Source organism: Cajanus cajan, chromosome 6 (assembly GCF_000230855.2).
Source record: "Cajanus cajan strain Asha chromosome 6, NIPB_CcT2T_4, whole genome shotgun sequence".
Classification (NCBI taxonomy): Eukaryota; Viridiplantae; Streptophyta; class Magnoliopsida; order Fabales; family Fabaceae; genus Cajanus; species Cajanus cajan.
The window spans coordinates 57,565,940-57,577,328 of NC_138522.1; the positions used below are offsets into that span (position 1 = coordinate 57,565,940).

The window sequence follows — 11,389 nt, forward strand, 5'->3', positions numbered from 1 at the left end:
ATTTCTTTGCCACGTGAAGTTTTGGTGTCCCCTAACATCTGTTCTTGGTCCTGTCCCAGAAAAATTGGGCGAACACTAGTTAGGAATTACTAATTATATAAAACATGAAATTTATTATGTAATATAAGGACATAAATATAAATTGCATTCATTCAAAGACAAGGTAGAGGAAAATAATGAATGATCGCCACGTAACCGTATTTCCAGTTTCTCTCTTTACTATATAAACCAGCTCTTATGCACACACAACACGTCACATTTACCACTCTCTTTATCTTCCATGCTTTTTCCACTTGCAAACTCATCCGAATCCAATTTGTGTCAGTTCCGCACCTAAGAAAGAACATATATACATAGTGATCGTCATGTCTACGCAACCAAAGCTTGGTCGGCTTCCCAGTATCAGAGACAGAGTTGAGGATACTCTCTCTGCTCACCGTAACGAACTCATTTCTCTCCTTTCCAGGTTCTTCATCAACCCCACTTTTTCTTTATTAATTTATAATCAATATACATATTTGATGCACCTGTGTGTCATCTCTGTCTTTCTATGAGTGTGTTGGTGAATACTTGTTGTTTTGTTTTGTTTCAAGGTATGTGGATCAAGGGAAAGGGATTTTGCAACCCCATAATTTGATTGATGAGCTTGACAACATCCCTGGTGAGGATGAATCAAAACAGGATCTTAAAAATGGACCCTTTGGTGATATTATCAAGGCTGCACAGGTCATAACTTTGGTTTCGATCAATATCTTTTTTTGACGCTTTTTTATTTTATTTTAATATTTGATAAAATTTCATGTAGGTCCCATTATTAGAAAGTATGTCCAGTTTATTTAGTGAAATCTACGTACGATTTCACCTCATAATATTTTTTTTTCTTAAAATGATTGAATAATGTGTTACTTGTCTTTGTGACTAGAATCTTCACCCAACTCTAGTGTTATTGCATTTATTCCAGACTCCGTCACTGGTTTTTTAAGAGTTATTTTTTAAGCCAAAACTAAACACTAATCTTTAAAATACTGAGATATATTTGAGGAGGGTTTGGATCTTCTCATGTCACATATATATAGGACGGACTCATTTAAGGAGTTGACGAAACTGAAGAAAAAGAGTTATTTCTTTGAAACGAAATATGAAATATTGCACATTTCCACAAGGCATTAATTATATATTTTATCTATTGGAATAAGTTGCATTAAATTGGAATTTAATTTTATAGAATTTCAAATTTGTATTGAATTGACATGTCTGTCTAACGATGGTCAGGAAGATTAGTATCTGTCTACCAGAGGCTAGATACAGCTAAATAAATTAAAAGGGAATTTTGATGTATTGTCACCTTTTTTTAATGATATCATCAAAACATTTTAAGATATGGTATGAAAATGTGTAGCATTTTTTTTGTGACAGGAAGCCATAGTTTTGCCTCCTTTTGTGGCAATAGCAGTTCGTCCAAGACCTGGTGTTTGGGAATATGTCCGTGTTAATGTCTCTGAACTCAGCGTGGAGCAATTATGTGTTTCTGAATATCTCAGCTTCAAGGAAGAACTTGTAGATGGAAAGTAAGATATATACCTCTTGTCTTTTATTTAAACTTATAAGAAATAAACTATGTCTAACTAACCTTGGACTTTAATTCGGTGGCTTCTGTAATGACCGTTTTTGTTTTGTATATATTGTGCATTAGGACTAATGACAATTTTGTATTGGAGCTTGATTTTGAGCCATTTAATGCCACATTTCCCCGTCCATCCCGCTCATCATCCATTGGCAATGGTGTCCAATTTCTCAATCGCCACCTTTCATCAATCATGTTTCGCAACAAAGATTCCTTGGAGCCCTTGCTTGATTTCCTCCGAGCTCACAAATACAGAGGCCATGTAAGTATGCTGTCTTATGCAAAGTGATTATATTATATGACAACATCTTTAGTTTCAATGTCTTATTTGTACTTTTAATTTTGGTACGAGGAATCTATTATAGATTGTGAATTTTTTTCTCTCCCCTGTTATCATGTTACAGGCACTGATGTTAAATGATAGAATACTAAACATTTCCAAACTTCAGTCTGCTTTGGCCAAGGCTGAGGATTATCTTTCCAAACTTCCACGTGATACACTGTATTCAGAGTTTGAATATGTGTAAGCTTCTGTGTTTGATAATTGGTTTATATGTCTTCACGTTGCAGTGTGAATGACACGGGGATTTTGGGGGACATTTTAGTTTAATTTTTTTTTCTTTGACTCTTTTCTGAGTGTAGATTGCAAGGAATGGGTTTTGAGAGAGGTTGGGGTGATACTGCTGAACGGGTATTGGAAATGATGCATCTGCTACTAGATATTCTTCAGGCTCCTGATCCTTCTACACTTGAGACTTTTCTTGGGAGAATACCAATGGTGTTCAATGTTGTTATATTATCTCCTCATGGATACTTTGGACAAGCCAATGTATTGGGTTTGCCCGACACTGGTGGGCAGGTATATAATTTGTCATATACTGATAAGAACAGTTGAATTAGACATGCATATCTTGTTCAATGCCCCCTCTTTTTAGCCCTTCTTTCCCTTGATTGTTTCATCCTTTTTTTTTTGTCTTGCATTTTTTGAGTTATGTATCGTATATAGCACCATCTTACATGAAAGGTTTTATATGCAGGTTGTTTATATACTAGATCAAGTGCGTGCCCTTGAAAATGAGATGCTTCTTCGGATCAAGAAACAAGGACTTGATTTCACTCCTAGAATTCTAATTGTATGTGTAAATATTTGATTCAGGTTCTCCATATTGATGATGCTGTTCTATTTGATTTTTTTTTTTTTCAGTTCAAATCAAATTAAAATTCTCTGCTTTTCTGAAGGTTACCAGGTTAATACCTGATGCAAAAGGGACAACATGCAACCAGCGGCTAGAAAGAGTCAGTGGTACTGACCACACTCATATTTTGCGAGTTCCATTCAGATCAGAGACAGGAACTCTCCGTAAATGGATCTCAAGGTTTGATGTGTGGCCATATCTAGAGACTTATGCTGAGGTAAATGTCTACATATTGCTTGAATTGTTCACTTGATCATGAACAATTATTAAGATTTAAACAAGTTCTTAGCTTAGTTCAGATTTGTTAGGGTCTAGTAATCGAGAATATATACTGCATGGTGCTTGCATGTCCATTTAATATTGATGGGTTTTGTACGTCAACAGGATGTTGCCAGTGAAATTGCTGCTGAGTTACAAGGTTATCCTGATTTCATCATTGGAAACTACAGTGATGGAAATCTTGTTGCATCTTTATTAGCTTATAAAATGGGAGTTACACAGGTTCTTGTCCCTCTTGTTTATCATCTTTGCCTTATGAAAGGCGAAAGCTCATGTTATATTATTATTTACTGCTGAGAATGCAACTTAAAACTGATTTGAATGTTCTTGAATATAGTGCACCATTGCCCATGCACTTGAGAAGACGAAATATCCAGATTCAGATCTATACTGGAAGAAATTTGAGGATAAATACCATTTTTCATGCCAGTTCACTGCTGACCTAATAGCCATGAATAATGCTGATTTTATCATCACCAGTACTTACCAAGAGATTGCAGGAACGTAAGTATTTTTTTCAGATATATGGTTTACTTCATGATTTGTGACAATGTTAATTCTTGTGATACTGCTTTATACCCTTCTCCCCTTTATAATATTTGGCTTGTTATTATTATCAATTATATAACTTAATTCATTCGCTGCTTTTACAAGCTCCAGACTATTTATTTCAGATAAAATTATACGAATGATTGCCTTTCGCTTAACAATTTATGCTCCCAAATGTCACATCTCCATGATTATTTTAACTGTTATTGGAACCAGTACTTTTGGTTTTGAGTTATGCTAATGCTACTCATTTCATTTTCTTATCTTCAGGAAAAATACTGTTGGGCAGTATGAGAGCCACACTGGTTTTACTCTTCCTGGACTCTATAGGGTTGTCCATGGCATTGATGTTTTTGATCCCAAGTTCAATATTGTCTCTCCTGGAGCAGATATGTCAATTTATTTCCCCTACTCTGAAAAGCAGAACAGGCTTACAGCCTTGCATGGTTCAATTGAACAGCTATTATATGATACCACCCAGACTGATGATTACATGTAAGTCTATTTCAATTGGGAAACTTAGAAATTTTGGTTATTTATACCAACATATCAACATTATCTCCTTAAGTAATTGATCTTTTGATTAATTTAATAATTCTACCTTATCATCCATGCTCTAAAGGGGTCAATATGAATGAAAATTGACTTAGTCGTCTGTTATGCATCATGCAAAACTTACAAGTAAGGTCTATCAGCCTCCACTTTCAAGTCATCACTTGTCCTTCAGTTCTGATACAATGATGCCTGATTTTAAAACCCAACTAGACCTCCACATGCTTATTCCTGATAAAGGATAGAATATCTAAAGCTGTTTGTATGAACTGTTAAGAAGCATGCCACGTTTGTTGGATTTGAATGAAACCTTGACAGTTAACGAGTTTATCTTTGTCTCTATGTGGCAGTGGTACACTGAATGACAAGTCAAAGCCCATAATTTTCTCCATGGCAAGGCTAGACAGAGTTAAAAACATATCTGGATTAGTAGAATGCTATGGTAAGAACGCCAAGTTGAGGGAACTGGTCAACCTTGTTGTAGTAGCTGGTTATATTGATGTAAATAAGTCCAGCGACAGAGAAGAAATCTCAGAAATTGAGAAGATGCATGATCTTGTGAAGAAGTACAATTTAGATGGTGATTTTCGTTGGATCGCTGCCCAAACAAATAGGGCACGTAACGGGGAGCTGTATCGATACATAGCAGATACACAAGGTGCTTTCATTCAGGTATTAAAATTATACTCTCTGCTATTTGATTGAATTGCTCATTCATCATTTGTAAGTTTTAACTTCTCTCTTGCTTTGCAGCCTGCTTTTTATGAAGCTTTTGGACTCACAGTTGTGGAGGCCATGACTTGTGGACTCCCCACATTTGCTACTTGCCATGGTGGTCCTGCCGAGATCATTGAGCATGGCATATCAGGATTCCACATTGATCCTTATCACCCTGATCAAGCTTCAGAGCTATTGGTTGAATTCTTCCAAAACTGCAAGGAGGATCCAGACCATTGGAAGAAAATATCTGATGGTGGTCTTCAAAGAATTTATGAAAGGTAAGTAATGTCAAAACTTGGTTGTTTTTCTCGTGACACACTGAATCCTAATCAAAATATGAACAGGTACACATGGAAGATTTATTCCGAAAGGCTTATGACCTTGGCGGGAGTTTATAGCTTCTGGAAATATGTTTCCAAGTTAGAGAGGCGTGAAACTCGACGATATCTCGAGATGTTCTATATCCTAAAGTTCCGCGATTTGGTGAGTCACGAGACATTTTGTTCATGCAGTATTACGAACTTTATAATCTATATATGCTTTCTTAGTTCTAATGAAAAGGGTTGGTCTAGTCTGTGCCTTATTTTATAGCATTAACTTTTGTGCTCTACAACTATTTTGGCAGGCAAATTCTGTTCCGCTAGCAAAGGATGATGCAAGTTAACTCATCTATATATTTTCAGCATGGCTTGACAGCAGGCACAATAAGGGTCATATATGTAATATAAGTCTGCTTCTGGTGTTTGTGATGCGACCTAGAAGAGTTTGGTGAAAACTTGTCTACGTTAACTTCGACTTGGTGGGCAATGGTTGTTGAATTTGGATGACTCTTATTTTCGTTTGATTAACAGTTGTCAACAATCTAGACCTGGAAATAACCTGGAAGGATTGTTATCCTTATATATGAATCAGAATAAAGAATGATGAATCTTGTGGCTACTAAAAGTAGAGGTTTAATTACTTATCTGCTATTACATCACAAATTGTTACGTTTTCGTTTTTTTATATAAATACTCAATTTATGTGACGTTGATGTGTGTAGACTTTAGACTGTCTACGTTTTTAGTTTTTACTTCTTATATTAGTGTTTGCCTAATCTTTACGTTTTAGTACTTATTTATTTAAAAATACTTGTTTTGATTTTTACGCAAATAAATTTTTTGTTTTAGTCTGTCTGCGTTTTGTTTTAATCAATAAAATATTTTATTTTAAATATATAACTAGTATTTTAGTATCTAAAATGTACAGACTAATATTTAATATTTAATATATGTAATTAGAATTTATAATAAATTATATATATAAATAAACATTAATATATAAATTATATTTAAAATTTTATAAATAAATACTTTCAATATATAAATTACATTATAAATTTATGATAAATGATTTAAATCATATCACAGTATTAGTTTTATTTATTGTAATTATTTTAAAATATTAAAATTTAATTTATAAATAATTGTAATAAATAAAAATTGAATTTGATAGTAATTATTTTTTTCTTAAAAAAAATTGTAGATAGAAAGTTTTTAAAAATTCTCGTACAATAAGATTAATATTTAATATATAAGAATTGGTTTACAAAATATAACATGACATTGAGATGAATTTAAATACGGTTGTCAAATATGTTTAATAATTAAAAATTAATTTATAACTCTGACTAGCTTTTTTCTTTAAATCTGGTTCTAGTTGTTTTTATCCAATCAAATTTAAAAGTGATTACTTTTTTTTCTTTAATTTTAAAAAACTTCACTTTTGTTCCGTATCAAAATGATTAAAGTAATATATATATATATATATATATATATATATATATATATATATATATATATACCTTTTACATTTAAGATAAAAATTATGGTGAAATTTAAGCAATTCAAAAAAGAAATAGATTCACTAAAAGGAATTCTTAATAGATTTATTTTATCAAATTTTAATGGTCTAATTAATGAATTAAAAAAATTTAATAAATAAATATACAACTTTTTATAAAATATAAAATTATTTAATATTTTATTATGTAAATTTACATTAATATATAATTATAAAATATATTATATATGAATTTAAATATGTATAATAAAATATTATATATTAAGAACTTTTGAGTTAATATTTATTTATTGAAAAATATTTGTCCGAAAATACTAAGTGGTAACTAGTGAGGGTATAGTGGAGAAACGGCCGGAAGCATACATAGAAGCATTTATGTATGAGTTTATCATTTACATCTGTCAGACTGAAGAATGTCTTTCCGTCTTTGGGGTCTGAGGCCAATTCTTATTACACATCTGACACTACTCACAACTCACCCAGCTTTTTTCACCCTTTACCCAAAACCTTTTTTCTTCCTCTCTCGCTTTCAACCCACTAAAATATTACAACTCTCTCATGGATTTGGATTTGGTGGATTTTTAGATACTAATTTAAAATTACATTTAACCAAAAATATTTTTTAATAAAAAAAATAAAAATTTATGGGCGTAGTTTTTTTCAATCTCAATCATTAAAAAAATTCAAATCTCACTTATTCTATATTATTAAAAAAAAAAGTTACCTACCACTTATTAAAAAAGTCATTTATCATTTATTTCTATATAAGTTTACTAATGTTAAACATAAGAAAGTGTATAATTAAAAAAATATATAAATAAAATATAATTTTTCCTTTAGAAACCGACTTTGTAAAACTGAAGCCTATATTCTAAAGACCAATTGAGTAATTTAGCCGATTTTCATACACACCCTTATTTTTACCATAATTTTTTTTTATATATTTATCATAGCACTTATTTTATCTATCTTCCTTATTATCTACATCTAACTGATTTGTATAAATTATTTGTTATAAATAGAATAACTCTTCTCGGATTAAACACTGACACCACGCAGTATTATATATCCTCTCTCAAAGTGGTAGGCTAGTATTAATAGATTATTTCCAACTTTCAAGGATTAGGTCCTCTGTAAATTATACCCTGCCTCTATCTCTGGATCCTCCGAGTTTCAAGGATAAAATTTTGACTCAATTATTATTCATTCTATTTGGCCTCTCAATGTAAATTCTCACATTCGCATCCTAAGTTCTTGTATATCGACAGTACCAAATGGACCAAATAAAAACATAAACCTTCTTCCACTAAAATCATGCGTTCAACACAAACAAGGTGGAAAATAAATAAACAAGGCTATATCTATTTTGGCTTGAACAAAGTGGTTCAAGGTTAGGGGTTTCACCTCCCTTACCTTGTGCAATTCCAAGGAAATAAAACTAGCCAATCCGCTTAAAACTAACTATTTCATATAATTAAAAACAAGAGATGCACGCACACAGTTCCCTAGAGTTGGCCAAACGAGTGTGCGAGATATGCAAGCGCGCCCACGAGAGGAGCGTTAATATAAGTCGCAGGTTCTGATTGCTCATAATCTGACCGTTCATCTGGGAACCTATCATGCAGATCTGGCCCTCCAACTACGGCACCCACTAGGATGTTGGGGTTGGGTGATTGCGAGTTCATCACGCTGAATCCCGCTGAGCATTGGATTTTCCCAGGGTGAACACCAATGGACGGCAGCGATGAGCCCCTGTGGTGTATCCTTCGTGGGTAACGTGGACCATACCCCACCATATAGGACATCTTCAAGGGGTTGTCTCCTAGCAAATAGTCCACCTAAAAAAGAAAATTCAAGATTAATTAAAAAACATTAAAAATGCACATTAGCACCATGCTAATGTACTGTGTACCTGTTTTTTGGCTATAGTTCGGAGCCTCTTTGGAGTTACAGTGGTTCCACCACAGTTCACTACCATATGGGCCTTGGTCAAGTATTTAGCATAAGCCAAGAGTAAGAAGGAGGTGGACGTGACATATTGCATGTTGCTATCACCCATTTTGAACAGAAGACCACCTTTTAAAGAGCCAAAACCAAAGGTAATTGTTACACATTAGATTAGACCACACAGCTAAGAGTAAGAAAAAAAAAAAAGAGGGAAACCATACCTGGGGTGAATTGAGCAGAAGAGGAGCCAGGGATAACAGAACAAATAAAATTGTCTGCATGACCCTTGTAGTCATGCAGGGATTGCACCTTCCGAACAAGAAATTCCTAAAACCAAGACCACAAATAAGTTGGAAAGTGGAAACCTTTATTAAGTTACTAGACCTAAAAGACAACATTACATTACAATTAGGAAGAAATTGTGAAGGATTTTGTACCTTGGAAAGTAGTATCCTAGCTCCAACATGCTTGTTATCCCATCCAAAGATATTGTCAGAATCTGCAGCCCCAAGGGTTTGTCCATTTACATTAATGTAGTTTAGGTACATTGGGTTCTTAGTAGCCTTGTGAAGCCAAACAGCACCCCACAACAGTTCATCCTGACATATTTCCAAGGAACCATTAAGGAAAAATTCTTACTTTACTTCACCTCCCACAAAATGCATCAGAACTTTGCTACCCATTTAAATATTAAAACTTTACCTGATAACCAGAGTAGGAGCAATAGAAGGGGCACACAATGGGCTTCAAGCCATTGCTGTAGGGCCCTCTGTATTTATCAGCAAACTGGAAAACCTACATCCATAAAAACGTACAGTATCAGATTTTAAGCATTAAGTTGTGCTCTCCCTTAACATTCAGAACGTTGCTCCATCTGAAATGAAACACTTACACGGATAGCCCTCCTAACCAAAGTTTTGGAGTAGGTGGGGTCGGTTTTTTTGAAAACAAGAGAAGCAGCTGCAAGAGCCGCAGCAGTTTCTGCAGCCACATCTGAACCAGGGTTGTTTTTATCTACTTTAAAGACACTTCTTGGGGTGTCCATGTCCTCAGGTCTCTCCCAACAAGCGTGGTCCTTCACTGCATCTCCCACCTGCAAAAACACGCACCCATTAATAACACCTCCGTAGTAATATGTCTTTTAACATAACACAAGAATGACAGAAAAAATGTAACTACTAGGAAGAGAAGAGTAACCTGAACATAAATGGTGTCTGGATGTGCAGTGGCTTTGAGAAGATAATTTGTGGCCCAACGAATGGCCTCTCTTGTATTCTGCAACTCACCCTTCATGACCCCACCAAACTCAACAACACTCCACGAAAGCATGGTGGTGGTGAAGGCCATGGGAAAACCAAACTTGACATTGTCTCCAGCATCGTAGTACCCTCCAACCAAATCAACCTGCATTGTACATTTAAGCCGAGATAAGCAAAGGTACACTGCACAAGCAAAAGAAGACTAAGAATGTGGTGTTAATGTTACTATACATGCATGGCCGAGCCATCAGAGAGACCAGAGTGACTCCTCCAAGACAATCTCTGGTTGGAAGGGAGCTTCCCTGATCTCTGGCCCTCAAAGAAGATAATGGATTTGGTGAGAGCATCTCTGTAGTTGTGAGTGGCAAAGTGAGGGTGGTGGCGGGAATCACAAAGAGAGGTAGAAAACACAGAAAGAAGGAAAAGGAGACAACAGAAGAGGGAAAAAGTCATGTTGAACTGCCCAACGACTGCAATGGTGTGAATAGTGAATACAACAATACAACAAGTATTTATAAAAGGCAACGTCCTTCTTGCTTCGTTACAATACAACAATAATTAGGACCACATCCTACTGCTACAACACCACCATTTTCGATATCTTTCTTCTAAACTCACAAGTTATTTAGATTTCCACATAACTACTTCTCTGTGCAAACCCGCAGTAGCAGGTAATTAATAAGCCCGTTATCAAATGTCCATTTTAAGAAACTATGCTTAAAGGAAAATCCGGAACAATGCCAAACATATATGGATTAATATTAATTATAGTTTTAATTCATCTTTTGTCAAATAATTTTGTAAATTTTATATTATTAAAAAAATATATATATATATATATATTTTTTTTTTTATCTTTTGCATAACATTTTCTTATCTCTTTTTAGTCATTGTCTATTTTTTTTAGGAATTAAAAGGTAAAACTTTTATAATTATATGAAATAAAAATAAACAAAAATAATATATATAAAGATTAAAATGAAATATTTTTAATTATAAACACTAAAAAAATACGGTTCCTCCAGGGTTTCGGGTTAAATTATACTCAATATCATTATTTGGATTTGTTTAAAATAAAACTTGTAGACATAAAATATTATTCGGTGTTATCAAACGAATATAAGTAATTAGCAATTTAACAGGGTTTTAGTAGTACAAATTATTAGCGTGGCTACACTTGGATTTATATTCACGCACTCTACTTGTTAATTTTTTTAATAACAAACTCAATGTCATCACATCGCAAAATACGAATGCTCTAAAAGAATTTGTAGTATATGATTAGTGTACCTGAAATCTTGTCCAAAATTTTTAAGATCCAACCTTTTACACAGATCTTCATAGACAATAACTTCAACAATTTTCTATAGTGATAATCCCACACGTACATTTTGTAATGTCTTTCTCTCTCTGTCTCTCAC

The 11,389-nt window shown here is 33.8% G+C and overlaps 2 protein-coding genes across 2 annotated transcripts; one reads left to right on the forward strand and one right to left on the reverse strand.

The window, feature by feature from the left end:
* The first annotated feature begins 244 nt into the window (after positions 1-244).
* SUS3 (sucrose synthase 3) lies at positions 245-5,947 on the forward strand. Its single transcript, XM_020376127.3, has 15 exons — positions 245-466; positions 594-726; positions 1,417-1,568; positions 1,694-1,886; positions 2,029-2,147; positions 2,267-2,483; positions 2,662-2,757; positions 2,864-3,037; positions 3,205-3,321; positions 3,437-3,603; positions 3,919-4,143; positions 4,551-4,872; positions 4,954-5,198; positions 5,265-5,403; positions 5,546-5,947. Exons 1-15 carry the CDS (start codon positions 366-368, stop codon positions 5,582-5,584), a joined length of 2,439 nt encoding a protein of 812 aa, XP_020231716.1. The 5' UTR covers positions 245-365; the 3' UTR covers positions 5,585-5,947.
* Positions 5,948-8,037: 2,090 nt separating this feature from the next.
* Positions 8,038-10,567, reverse strand: GH9B13 (glycosyl hydrolase 9B13). The gene is made up of 8 exons (XM_020376160.3): positions 10,200-10,567; positions 9,907-10,113; positions 9,602-9,802; positions 9,412-9,504; positions 9,147-9,308; positions 8,931-9,036; positions 8,675-8,838; positions 8,038-8,600 (listed from the first exon to the last, which is right to left on the reverse strand). The coding sequence occupies exons 1-8, from the start codon at positions 10,419-10,421 to the stop codon at positions 8,268-8,270; spliced, it is 1,488 nt and encodes a 495-aa protein (XP_020231749.2). The 5' UTR covers positions 10,422-10,567; the 3' UTR covers positions 8,038-8,267.
* Positions 10,568-11,389: the final 822 nt, after the last annotated feature.

Bases quoted from the DNA above. Each gene is read 5' to 3' on its own strand.
- GH9B13 (XM_020376160.3), bottom strand. From the start codon at position 10,421: ATGACTTTTTCCCTCTTCTGTTGTCTCCTTTTCCTTCTTTCTGTGTTT. The intron at 10,114-10,199 runs GTATAGTAACAT...TGTACAATGCAG, and splicing joins CTGATGGCTCGGCCATGCAT to GTTGATTTGGTTGGAGGGTA. The intron at 8,601-8,674 runs GTACACAGTACA...TTTCTTTTTTAG, and splicing joins GAACTATAGCCAAAAAACAG to GTGGACTATTTGCTAGGAGA.
- SUS3 (XM_020376127.3), top strand. From the start codon at position 366: ATGTCTACGCAACCAAAGCTTGGTCGGCTTCCCAGTATCAGAGACAGA. The intron at 727-1,416 runs GTCATAACTTTG...TTTTTGTGACAG, and splicing joins ATATTATCAAGGCTGCACAG to GAAGCCATAGTTTTGCCTCC. The intron at 3,604-3,918 runs GTAAGTATTTTT...TCTTATCTTCAG, and splicing joins TACCAAGAGATTGCAGGAAC to GAAAAATACTGTTGGGCAGT.